This window comes from Crocodylus porosus, unplaced genomic scaffold (assembly GCF_001723895.1).
Source record: "Crocodylus porosus isolate Cpor-Errol unplaced genomic scaffold, CroPor_comp1, whole genome shotgun sequence".
NCBI lineage: Eukaryota > Metazoa > Chordata > Crocodylia > Crocodylidae > Crocodylus > Crocodylus porosus.
In genome coordinates, this window is record NW_017728951.1 from 25,078,232 (window position 1) to 25,091,439 (window position 13,208).

At 50.2% G+C, this 13,208-nt stretch overlaps 1 protein-coding gene across 2 annotated transcripts in view; it reads left to right on the forward strand.

Moving 5' to 3' along the window:
• The window catches only part of LOC109324327, a 16,263-nt gene extending 3,627 nt beyond the window's left edge, over positions 1-12,636 (forward strand). For both annotated transcript variants that reach the window (XM_019556325.1, XM_019556323.1), the window contains exon 2: positions 10,974-12,636. In XM_019556325.1, coding sequence (XP_019411870.1) covers positions 11,032-11,703 — 672 coding nt within the window. In that variant the 5' untranslated portion in view covers positions 10,974-11,031 and the 3' untranslated portion in view covers positions 11,704-12,636. The remainder of the gene's footprint in view (positions 1-10,973) is intronic.
• The last annotated feature ends 572 nt before the right edge of the window (positions 12,637-13,208 follow it).

A 13,208-nucleotide genomic window follows, 5' to 3' on the forward strand; every position in this document is an offset into this window, starting at 1 on the left:
CCGTGCTGGTTGCCCTTGAGCATCATCCCTGAAGCCGGCCCATCACAGATGTGCTCCTGGATAATCTTCTCAAAGAGTTTCCCCAGGATTGAAGTTGCCCAGGTCCTCCCTCTTCCCTTTTTTCAAGATGGGGACCACAGTGGCTTTCTTCCAGTCATCTGGCACCTGGCTGGAGCACCACAAGCGCTTGTAAAGCCGTGCCGGGGTCCCGCAATAACCCCTGCCAATTCCCTCAACACCCTGGGGTGGAGAGCATCTGGACCTGCTGATCTGAACATGTCCAGCCCCTCCAGAAACTCTCTGACCCGGTCCTCCCTGGCCTTAGCCCTGGTGGCGTTTCTCCTGAGTCGGTCTTGAATCTTGGTAGTAGAGTCCTGGTCTCTGCCCGAGAAAACCGGGACTTAATGCAGAGAGTAGTGCCCTCCTAGCCCAAATGTTCTGAATTGTCTCCCTGTTGGGGTTATTAATATTTCTTTTCTTTAAATTTCACCCAGGAAGTAGTGCAAATGCACTGCTGGTAATCTTCTCAAACCTGGTTTGCTTCATAAAAAAACAGCAGCAGCAGAAATTCCCCCTAGCTTAAAACCCTGTTACTGGAAACCGTGAAGCTGAATAGCCTGTATTTAGAGCGTTTGCTCATTTGTATGCGAAATCAGCCGTTCTCATAAGCTGCTATCATCCCATCAGGGGCCCTTTTATGTATAAATATTTTCCTCTTTCAGATCATAATCGCCTGAGGCTACAAGGAAGTGTATCGAATATCCTTGTGACTTTGCAGAAAAGAGGGAAGGATAAGCGTTCTCAGGCCAACACAAACTTTTGCTCTGAAATTATCTCATAGACAAACGCTGTGGCTAAGCTGCTGTATGTAATGGCTGCTGTGGTTGTCCCCGGTCACCTCGGTATCTGGTCCACTTCTTTTTTGCATTTCATCTGGTTTAGAATTGGGTTTTCTGTACAGTGCTTTCCCCCTGCACTGTATAGAAAACCCAATTTTAAGCTAGATGAAATGCAAAAAAATCACGGCAAACTGAAGTTTTAAAAAATGGGATAGTCAGTGTCACACAAATTAGGATCCTGTGCTGTGCTGAGTGGCGTACTGCAGATAATGCTTTAGAAAGGATGCAGTTTAGAGCCCTGCTTTTATAGAAGCAGAGGTGCATATCCATGGCTCCCAGGACCTGTAAAAGTCTAACTTACCAAGACTCAGAGATGATATTTTTTTATTAGACCAAAACAAAAAAATTCTTTAATTGGAAGCTTTCAGCCACAAACACGCTTCATCAGGCATTGGAGAAAAGATTGAAAACCACCTGGATCCCTAATTTACCAGGAGAGAGAACCAAGAATTAAGCCTCCCAACATAGCTGAAATTACTAGCAAATGGGCTGCAGTGCCTCTACTCTCCAAAAGAAGGATGCCTGATCTATTGTGAGAGGCTGAGTTGAACCCTGATAACAATTGCTCTTCATTTTGGAGCAGCTGAAAGACCCCAGGAGAAGCTCGGGCTTCTGCATGACTCAAAAATAAATGTAAAGCTGCTTAAGGAATTCAAACACCCTGGATAGAGGGACTTCGCCAGAGGGGTGCGAGTCAGGGCACAGCTCCCAGAAACCGAGATGAGAGAGCACTGTTCAGCCTGAACAATATGCATGTGTGTGGTCCTGGAAGAGGACTTGGGGGCCAAGGCAGCTGGCTGCAAGAGGCTTGGCACATTGAGCAAGGAATCAAGAAAGTAAGTTCCTTTAAAAAATATATGTATGGCCATACATATGCACACACACAAAAAGTAAGTTCCTTGTATATGTATATGTACGGCTATTTATGTAGGATCACAGATCTTGACTCCTCCTAACAGAAAGACCCTGAACTGTGGCTTGCTGCTTGGGTCAAGAGGTACCAATTTATTTGTGCTATCACCCCAAGTCCCCTGGTTAAAAAGACGACCTGTGCAGTCTTCTCCAAAGAACAGTGCGTTCAGGCCCAGTTGGACTAAACTGGGGGTAAGTGCCAAGACCGCAAGGCCCTCCTTGTCCTGTCCACCTTTCTGCAGCGAAAGAGCTCCCTGTTTGGATGTTCAGATCGTAACTACTGTGCTTTTGTGACAGGAGAGGGGTCTCTCAACCAAGCAGGGCACCAAGCTAGTTTTCATTTTGCAGGTTAAAATCATTGCCTTGGCCAGTGGCATACTTGAGATGGGGGCACTCATACCAGACACCACCTTTGAGAAGGGCCCAAAGAAATCTCAGCAGCAGCTGGCCACACCGCAGCCATCAGTGCAGCAGCAGCACTGTCCCATGCGCTGCGGCTGTCCAATGTCTCTGGCCTCAGCTGCCCCTTGGATGCAAAAGGCACCTGGTGCGGCTCGTGGAGCACCAGATCGCGTCCTCACAGCCAGCAGCTATGGAAAACCCGGCTGCAGCATTAGGGCACGTGTCTCTGGATGTGGATGGATGTGGCTTGCAGAACACATACGGTCTCAGCTGCAAATAGCTGAGAGGACAGAGATGGAAATGGAGCAACTATATTATAGAGCGGTTGGCAGGAGAAGAGAGCTGGCGACCTATTTCTGATGCTCACAGGACACTAGTTTACGATAGTCATGTAACACTAGTCTAAGCAGACAGATGCCAGGCTGCACTGGGAAGTCTCATCAGGCAGCTGAAATCCCAAGGATGAGAGATGCTAATGTCTAATAAAGACATTTCTGAGAAACAGCCGGGGGGGGTAAAGGAACTAGACTAGGAGCCGGAGGGGGAGGTGGAGGTTCAAACTCGGCTGGCAGCTCTGTCAGACTTGGGAGAAGTCGGTGGCCTTGAACTACAGGTCCTCTCCTGCCTGAAAAGGAACAGGGAAGTCTTGGGGGTGTATAAGCCAAATGCAGTGTTGCTTGGGAGGGGAGAGAGGAGGCTGCGTGGGGATCAATCTGCTGGCTACCGCTTTCATGCTCCACTTCTCTGCTGTGCTGGGAGGAGGTGACAAGTGGAGCTCCTCCGGGCTCTGTCCTGCGTTTGGTACTCCACTAATATCTTTATGAATGGCTGGGAGGATGGGATTGCGTGCATGCTTGGTAAGATATGCAGATGACACCAAGCTGTGGATTGGGGAGCCAATACTTTTTTGGATTCCAAATGACAGTAATATAGTGGAAATTCATCAGATTGAAATCCAATAAGGGGAAGTGCCAAGTCCAGCACTTAGGATGGGGAGACAATCTCATGCAGTCTGGGGACTGTGCTGTACGCTAGGCTGCAGCACAGCAGAAGAGGACACAAACTGGATAATTGTACTTTGCACACCCTCATCTTTGTGGCTCTGGTAGCGATGGATGGAGAAGAACCCAACCTTACAAATAATCTGTATATTATACAGATGCATTATATATGCATTGAATTATGCCAGACATACAGAAACTCGTTCTAACTCGTCCAGTCCTGAAAGACTGCTAGGAGCTCTTGACTTCCTTCTGCAATTAATTCCACAGGATAATGAGGTCGCATAAGGTGCTACATTAACTGCTTATCAGTGTTATTTTTCTTTTTTTCATATGCCTGGTAGTCTCCTGTTTTGGGAAAGGGGGGGGGAAACAAAGGGAAGTCCACAGGGCTCTATCCAGGAGGAGAAAATGGGGTGCATTACTTTGAGGAGCAGTCCATGGCTTCATTTGGGAACCAAAGAAAAACCATACAGAAGGGTGTTAGTGTCACAAAATGAGGCCCTTCCTTGCCTTGAATGGAGATGACTGCAGTGGCCTCTTCTCAAGCTAGCAGGAGCTGCCACCTGCACGCTGCTGCTCGAGCCGACCAGCTGGCCTGTGTTGCACTCGAGCGTGGAAACCCGTGCTCTGCTCGCTCTAAGAGGGGGTGGTGCTTTTGACACGTTCGGGCGCTTGTGTGCGTGAACAAGTTGCAGACAGCACTTGAGTGAGTTCTGCAGTGAAAATGCATCCCAGAGAGCAACGATGATGTTTAGAGAGAGAGCTTGTCTAGTCCAGGGCAGTACCAGTATTACCAGATGGGCATTATCCAGAGCTGAGGGCGAGTTGAGTGCAGCCTGGCTCCTCTCGGGGCTCTTGGACATGTGATGAGTTCTGATGAAAAATTGCCATTTCTCCAGCATAAAGGCTTTGCCATATATACGTGCATGATGTTTTTTCATGTTAAATTTTTTTTGAGCATGGTAACTTAGACTACCTCTGATGCATTTTAGTTGCAAATTGTCCCTTTGTCGACCAAAAAAATCCATCAGGTGTACATGACAAGTAAGGGAAGAGGTGTACCTGGTGAAAAGGACTTCACCACAGGACTCTTCAGAGTCAATTATGTTGCCTGGCTAAAGAGGAGCCCCTCCAGTTGCATGGCTGATGTCTCGCATGGGAAGCAATTTGCACTTCTCCTGGATTAACTGGCCATTGCAGCACTGCTTCTCAGATCAAAGGTGAAGCAGCAAAGTCGTGAAGCACTCCTCGTCCTCCCAGGCAAAGCCGATAAAGGAAGCAGAAACTAAAGTCACTCTGGGCCTCTGACGGTATCTGCTCTGTCCTAGATCTTGGATGGAGCAGGAACCGTTGTGTCCTCGCCTGTCTTCTACCTAAAAGTAGTTCAATGCAGTAATTCCTGCACCAAGCTCAGACCTTTCTGGTTGATTTATAGCCTGTTGTAACACGGCAGCCTAGCCTTGCACATCTGCTTGGCTAACTGATCCCAAGCCTAGAAGAACAAAACAGTCCTCTTTCTGTTTCTCCCAACGTGCTGGCAAAGTTCAATTCCTGACTCAATCTAAAAATCCCATTCAAACAAGCCCGAGCAAAGCCCCTGAGAATATGCCATAGAGTGGTCAATGCAAGACTGTTCTGCGGGAGGAAGGGAAAGCAGGAAAAAGGCTTCTCGGTTTATCCTTCCTGGCTTCTTTGATACGGTGTGCTTGGTAATGAGGTATGAAGGACTTGGCTTGACACGACGAGAAAGCAAGCCAAGGCGAGCTACAGTACTGTGCTTCACACGCGCGTCATTTTAGGGTGTGAGATTTCCGGATGCACTCATGTGGCTTTGCAAATCCAGGGGATTCATGGTTTCGAGCGACTCTGGGCCTGGTCGGGGGGAGGAATAATAAGCTATTATCCAGCATTTGCGCTAGCCTTTGGCATGAGTCTAGAGCAAGGCTCCAACTTTGGCCGCTCAATCCCAAGCAAAATGCCTTGCTGTGTGGTTTTTGTTTTTTTTTTTTTTTTTGGGGGTGGGGGCAGAAGGGACAGGGTGAAAAGTAAGAACCAAATTCTTGAGGCTCGGGTTTTTTGGGGGGGTGTTTCTAGCTGGAAGGGAGTCCTGACTCCCTCGGGTCTTCTGCTTCTATAACGGTTTTTAATTAGTAGCTTAAGGCTGGTGAAGGAAAAAGTTTGCGGCACCAATAAGGCAGAGGCTTGCTCCCTGCAAAGGCAGACATGGAGAGGAAAGGAGATGCACCTTAGCTGACGCACATCGTCCCTCCCAACCCTAACTTTCTCTGTCTGGAGGGCACGGTGACGGCTTGAGAGATGGATATTGTTGGTTGTAGCCGTGTTGGTCTAAGGACACGGGTAGACAAGGTTCTTTGGGTAGAGGTGATCATCTTGTATTGGACTAACTAATACTGGTGGGGGATGTTCTTTGCAAGCTGTCAGGCACAAATGTCCTTCTTCAGGCAGTCTCTGTGCCTGAAGAAGGGTGTTTGTGCCTGAAAGTTTGCCAAGGATATTCTTGCTGCTTTTTGCACATGCTTTTGTTTTCTTCTTTCCCCTTGCGTGCCAATTATCTGCATGCAGGTCGATATCAACTCCCTGGGCTAGCGGTGATGGCTGCTGAATACTAAGGACCTTCTGATAATAACTCAGGCTTCTGCAAGCAGGCCTCTGACTCATTAGGGGGATTTGATCGGGAACTAGAGTAAACGACTCTGCCTATGCTGCAGTCAGATGTGATCTGCAGCTCCCAGTGGCCTACCTGACCCCACTTCAGTTCAGCAGGGCAGATTTTTTTTTTGTGGTCTAAATGGTTTTCATGGTGCTGCAGATCTGCTGCTGGTGTATCCGTGCTAATCCCAATGGCAGACTCTGGCTGCAGCGTAGGCCCACCCATTGCTATTTTCTAGATGCATTGGAAGCGCTTGCTGCTAATTGATGTGGATGCCCCTGGGAGCAGCCACCTCTGCTGGCAATGTGACTGACGGCTCGGCCCGAGGCGAACCCGCTTTGAAGGGAGTGACTTGGATCTCGGGCAGCTGAAGGAAATAGTGTGTGTGATCTAATGGGTGCGAATGTGCTCTGGTTTCATATTGCAAATGGAAGTGAGGGTTCCCTAGCAATCTGGTGGCACAAGTCAGCCCTGAAACGAGCTCCTCGGTGTCTATTGTGGTTTCTGAGAGCTGCGGCGTTTGAAGGCGCTGCTTTCAGAAACACTGGGAAGGAGTGGAGGGCCAGGGGAAGTCTAGGAAGAACGGAGGAGAGAAAATCCATGAGATCAGGCTTGGTCCGTTCGTGATGCACGCGAGCTAGCGTACGCCCCAGGGCTGAGGCTCTCCTAGGTAGGCAAAGGCATATCCGAGTGTGGGAGCCTGAGCTGTCAACACGTCCCTCTTCGCCTGCCTGGCGTCTGTTGCTCTCTACCTAGCAACCATATCTCCGTGCAATCTGCCCACGACTCGGAGGACCTGCCTTGGTTACCAAATACAACCCATCTGCCTTCCTCCGCGGCTCCAAGAACCTCTCGGCTTGCCAAGGCTCCAGATCGCTCTGCGTTTTTAGCTGGCTTGCAGAGAGCTGAGCTTGGCACCAGCCCCTCCGGTCGAGAATCGCGTCTCTCCAGTACGAGAACAACTTGGGTGTGGGGCTGCCGACTTCCCAGGGGCAGAGCTCGAAATCTGAGCTAAGGCAGTGGAGGGCCCCAGAGCCCAAAGACCCAGGTAACGACTTCTATTTCCCTTTTCGCTGCAGTCCTTCGCTGCTGGGTGGACGTGCCTCCCGGAAACCCCCGACCTGCCCAGGGTCTGTCCGCTCTTGCTGACGGTAGGCTTGACTCGTGGCTCCTTCAGCGCTCTGAAGACGAGGCGTGATTCTGTCTTGAGAGCCGTTGGGATTGCTGCACGCTCTTCTAAAGACTGGAAGTGCATCCTCGTGCATTTTGGCAGGGAAGCTTCTGCCTGTTGGCTGAGAGGGGCTGCAAGGTGTTGGTATGGAGACCTGCCCCATCCAGCAAAGGGCAGGGAGCACCTCTCGGCAGGGCTGCCTCCCGACTTGTTGCCCTGCCTCAATGCACACCTGGGCTCCTCGCCTCCGGCCTGTCGCCCCATCTCCCACGTGGGGATGGGCCTGGCCTTGCAGCTGCTGGCGGCACCGGGTCTGGACCAAGGGGTGGTAGTGCAAGGGCCACCGCGCAAGCAGGGAGCTGCTGCATGTAACGCAGGGGATTCCTGCCTGGTGCGTCCTCCCTCGGGGCTGGGGATTGGCGCTCAGGAGGTCCCTATGGGGAACAGGGGCCAAGGTGATTGTGAAAGCCCAAAGCTGTACACTACCTTCAGGGCAGACAGCTGGCAGGGACATAGAAAATGGGGGTTGGGAGGGACCGCAGGAGGTCGCATCTAGTCCAGCCCCCTGCTCCAAGCAGGACCAGCCTCAACTGCATCATCCCAGCCAGGGCTCTTGTCTAAACCTCCAAGGATGGAGAGTCCACAACTTCTCTGGGTAACCTGTTCCACCGCTCCTAATATCCAACCTCGCCTTCCCTTGCTGCAGCCCGAGCCCATTGCTCCTTGTCCTGTTGTCTGCCCCCACTGAGACCAGCCCAGCTCCATCCTCTTTGCAGCCCCCTGGCAGGGAGGTAAAGGCTGCTCTTCAATCCCCTCTTCTGAGAAGCACAGTGGTGAGTCCCTCTCTGGGTTACCTCGCTAAGCCACTTCTGATCCATGCGTTTCCCATTCTCATGGAGGCGGGGAGTACCTAGGGCCTCTTTTAGCCTCCCGAGATGCAGTTAGCCTGAAGGCCAGGTAGATTTGCACCTTTTATAGACTAGCCAAAGTGGATTCTGTGTAGCACAAGCTTTCGTGGGCTGAAGCTCCCTTTATCAGGTACTGTGAAAGGGCATGCACAAAGCTGTGTATACGGCGAGCAAAACTGGAATACAGAAGACGAGGGGGAGCAGCGGGTGGAGAGGAGCATCTCCCTGCTCTACCTGTGGCAGGTTCAGGGGCCATGTCAGGGTTCACGGTAGTTTTACAAAGAGATTAGGTGATGAATTATACAGGATGGTTTGCACAGGGCTGATCTGGCCTCGGGCAGGGGTTGGACTGGATGTGCCCTCTGCAGCTTCCTTACAGCCCCGCTTCTCCGTGACGGAGCCGGCGCTAAATGTCGTGCGCCTTGCAGCTTCAGAATAAGACAACCAGTGCCCCAGCTCAGCCATCGGTCCGTAAGCCTGCAAAATGCCAATCTCTGCTCCTGCTGCCTGGAGAGATCTCTCTGGTCAAGGTAGAGTCGTGCCTAGGGAGGTGAATGAGCAGGGCAATACCTGGCAGTTGCAGGATACGGTCCAGTGAAAGCCAGATAAATCCAGCATGTCGTATTCCAGCTGGCAAACACAGGCTTGCCCCAACAGGTTTGCAAACATGCTTTAGGACTAGCAAGTATTGTCTGCGGCGTGTCGGCTGTCAACACCCTGCTATTGAGTAATCGGTGCGTGCTAGGGAAATGTCGGACCACGAGAACAAGTGGTACGATACTCCTGCCATGCACCTCTCTTTGCCCCTTGCTGGTTTCTTCAGCTGGTGCAATAGCAGACTTCCTAGCTGGCTCCTTGGTCTGTCTGATGTTGTGACATCCCAGTAACGTCCTCTCTCATCTGTGATCTAAGCAGCTTCCTAGCTCCTGCTTTTATAGCAAGGGTCACCCAACAAAAGGCCGTGACAACCATTTCCCACCCCCACCAGGAACCTAAGAATCGCACCGCATTGGCATAAAACAATGCGTTACAAACATCCCAGTTCGGGATAGCGGCTCAAGCTGTGGATGACGGATCTCGGCGTGCGCTGCGTCCTGCTCTGTCTCTGCATTTGCTGAGAAGTCCGCATATATTCAGGACATCCTGCCTTTCCAGAAACTGATTAGTTTGTTGCAAGCTATTGTCCAGCACCTCCACTGCCCCCTCGGTCCGCTCGGGCTCCATCCTTATCTTCAACTCTCCACAGACTTACTGTCCCTCCTGCGTGAGTTGTGCTTCTGTCGGTCTTTTCTTTCTCTCTTGTCATACAGGCTCCCCTGCCCTACAATAAAATCTCAACATTACTGGCACAAACATCTTCAGTCTTTCAGGAAGCGCTATTTTAAAGGTAGCCCCCCCAGCCCAGAAGGGCATGGAAGGATTCATTCCAGACTAGCCACCTTGGCTCTAATCTTGCATACTGAATGCCTGCAATTCATGGACCAGAAATCATATGACTTGTGGAAAAACATCACTGACGATCCTAAGCTCCATGGATGGTTTGCCAGTAGAGCTGATGCATTATTAAATGTGTAGTTTCTCTGCATAACTTGTTTGCCTCTATCGGTACAGCCGTATATTAGTGTATTGTCATGTTAGAAATGGATACGGCCCACGTAAATCCTGAATGGGAATAATTACGTATAGAATTAATGTGAACAAGCCCTAATGAGCGTCACAACTAGGTCCGAATGGTGGGACTTGAGCTGCCTAGGAGATGAGCATGTCTCCTCCTCTTTGGCGTATCCCTGGTTGCAGACAGGGTCACAGTTCACAGTCCCTCTCTCGGGTCACCTCTGGTCTCTCTCGTGGGGGCACTGGAAAGAAGTGCATGTGTGAACTTATCGGTGATCTCAGTCTGGTAGAGAGCGTGCCATTCTGGTGCACCTATTTACAACATGCATGTCAATTTTGACAGAATATTTGCCAGTAGTTTTGGTAGGCAGTGGGGCAGGGGTCATTGTGTCCAGATGGATGATGTTCAAAGATGTGCCACTGATTTTGGGCCCCCTTGGAAGTAGGCACATGGCACTAGGGCGTTTATGGAGATGGGGACTCACAACGCAGAAAAGCTGCTTTCACCAGAATAAACCAGGCTGGAGCTTACCGCAAGTCTCTCTGGTAAACTACTCTGTATCGTGTCCCTCCAAAAATGAGGGCTACCAAGGGCCCAGCAAAGCTTTCCTCAGCTCGTTTTGTTTGTTTGTTTGTTTTTCATAATTGCAGACAAATTCAGAGCCGCGTGCCTTCAGGATGAAGCCCAGCTCTTCAGTACAGCTGTTGGGAGCTTTTTTTTTTTTACTAACAAGTTCTCTTACCTTGTCAAAGATTTTTCCCTCCCACCCCCTCAATCTAAACCAATGGCTATAATCCCATTTCTTGCAGACCCCCTACAGAAGTGATAATGCAGAGGCCCCACAAACAAGGAGAGCTTTCCATTATCTTGCCAACAAATGCTTCTCCCTTGCACTCGGTTATCCATGCCTTCCCTCCCCCTATCATCGCACCAGCCTAGCCCTTCCCTTCCTCTGCCCCTCTAGGGTCACCGTGCTGTTTCATTTACAAGATGAGGCTACTTGGCTTTCACAAGATCAAGAGGGTTTAGAGTTCCTCCCTTGCCTGACTCCATACAAATGCTGCAAAAATTTCCAACTCCAAGCGCTCGGGATCAGTGAAGTGTGCATTGTCTGCCCACACTTGGTGCTGTCCGTCACTGAGTGACTTCTGGCAATTGGTGCTGCCCATCACTCAGTGCAATGCTTTGGAAATGCTGGAAATTGTGTTTGTGTTACTAGTATTACAGAGATGTTGTTCCTCCTACAGTAAGAGTGCCTTTACTGCTCAGCATGCTTCCTGAGCCATGAAATACTTGTCGTCCAGCAGGAAATGTGCTGGGATCTTGCCATTTAAACTGCATCTCTCTCTCTCTCTCTCTCTTTTCATTCTCAATATTTCCCTCTTTTACAGTTCAAGACCAGAACCTGCTCTGGAGAGATGACTGCTGCTTAAAATCATCCCTGATACCATGTACCATTGTGGCTTTGTGCCCTTGGAGTGTTACCTGAGCAGGATCCAGCCCTCTCCCTATGCCTACCTGCCCCCTGGCCCTGGAAGGTTAGCTGACGTGCCAAGTTCAATGCCATTCCCTCCCCTCCAGCTGCCCAGCTTCTACAGCCAGCCCTTCACCCTCGCGGTGGGCCGGAACGGCTACCCTGATGGTGCAGGAAACCAAGTTGAGTATCATCACATCTACAGTCCCAACCCTTACTTCCACCCTTACCCCTTCTGGTCTATCCCCCAAGCGCCCGCTCCTTGGCCTCTGCACAACCCTTATCCGACCTGCAATCCACACCAGGGCCCAGAGCAGGGGCAGGATGGTTGGCCAGAGGGTTTCACCATGAGAGGAGAACTTCAGTGGGGAAAACTAGGGAAGGTTTTTGGACCAAGGAGAGTGCTCCCAGAGTTTGTGAAGGATGACCTCCGAAGGGTTTATGGCACCTACCCGAAGACCGATGTTACCATAACCTACCGGAATGGGGAATTCCTGGTAAAAGGGGACCCCAAAGTGGGAGAACAGGAATACATGGTGGAAAAGAGAGTCATCCAGCGGGCTCCAACCCCCTCAGCTAGTGAGGTTGATGATAGCAGTGAAGACCAGGACCGGAACAGAAAGAAGAAAAAGAAATCTAAGCCATGATGCCAGAGTGCTGTTCCCATGTCCTTGTGGGCCAGGGAGCCATTGACTGATGACTTTGGATTAGAGAGTCCCTGGATATCAGCACAAGCAGGAAACACCCATCACTTTTTTTTTTTATTGCTTCTGAGAACAAATGTCCTTGCCTTCTACAAACATGCGATGACGCTCATAACCTCACTGAGTGACACGGTGCACGTTCACCCTTGTCTTTCTTCCTTCGAAAACGAGCTCGCTCCACTAGCATCTAAGGGATCAGGCAGAAGATCCTCCAGCTGGGCATAGGAATTCGGGGACTTCCATTTGCATGACCAAACGCAGTCACAAACTGCTTTCTAGGCACGGGATTTGGCAAGTTTCTCTCACCAAAGCCACTGAAATGGCCTCCTTGCGGCAGTCCTCTGCAAGATGAATTGACCAAGACTAGTGTTCCTCCATCTCCAGACTGGTGCAGGTTGGCAGAGGACAGTGGTAAATGTACCTTTTGTTTTAAACACTGCACCTGGTCGTCTTCCTGCTCACAGTCATTACTATTTTATTAGTTGTAGGTGGCTCTGAGACCATGAACTCTTCATTACTGTCTGGAAATAACTGGCCTCTACTTGTTTTGCACGTGGTGACACCTGCCCAGGCATCCTCGTTCTGGGAAGAAAAATGTACCGCTCCTTCCACCACCACCACAAAGAGCTGGACTTGGTACCAAGTGACCGCAGCCATTGGCGAGTGCTGGTTGACACAGCCGGGGCTGGAGTGCACAAGCTCTACTAATGTACTTCAGCTGTCACTACTGTTGTGTACTCTCTCCATCCCCTGGTTTGAAAAGGAGATAGCTGGGCTGTAGGGTGCACTGTGATGCTGAGGGCCTGTGGGCCATACTAGACCTGTCTGAAAAGATCTGCAGCTTTTTTTTTTTAAATAATAAAAATGCAAATAGTCCTCTGTTTTTCCTTTGTGGGAGTTTTTGTCTCTAGCAAAGGACTAACTGCTACTAATCCTGCATATCATGTATTGCACACCTTTTACCCTCTCTGAAAGGGGGGTGCATGCCGTCAGCAGGGAAGCTGATTTTTCCCCCTCCTTTACCGGAATAGAAGCATGGAGGCACTGAAGCAAGAGAGCTGCCAGCGTCTTTCTGAGCTAGCAAGCAGGAGAGATGAAGGCTAGAGTTAACCCTTTCACAGCCGCTCTTAAATTGGCAGCTATCTTGCCGGACTGCTTCTCCATGACAAAGCCAGCTCTAGGCCGTGACTCTAGAAATATCTATTTTTATTTATTTGTAATAACTATATAGTATGTCTATATTGTGCCTGTCATTTGGGAGTGAAACATCAGGTAACCTTAGTAGTGGTCAGGGCTAGTGCCCCTATCTCTAAAAACGAATGATCTGAAGCTGGCCAGCTCCACGCTCACTCCAAGTTACAGGAAGAAAGGAGCAGTCGCCTGTTCCTGCCTGATTTCCATGACCCCCCCCTGCACTAGCAGAACAGCACCCTGTGCTTCGGAAAGCA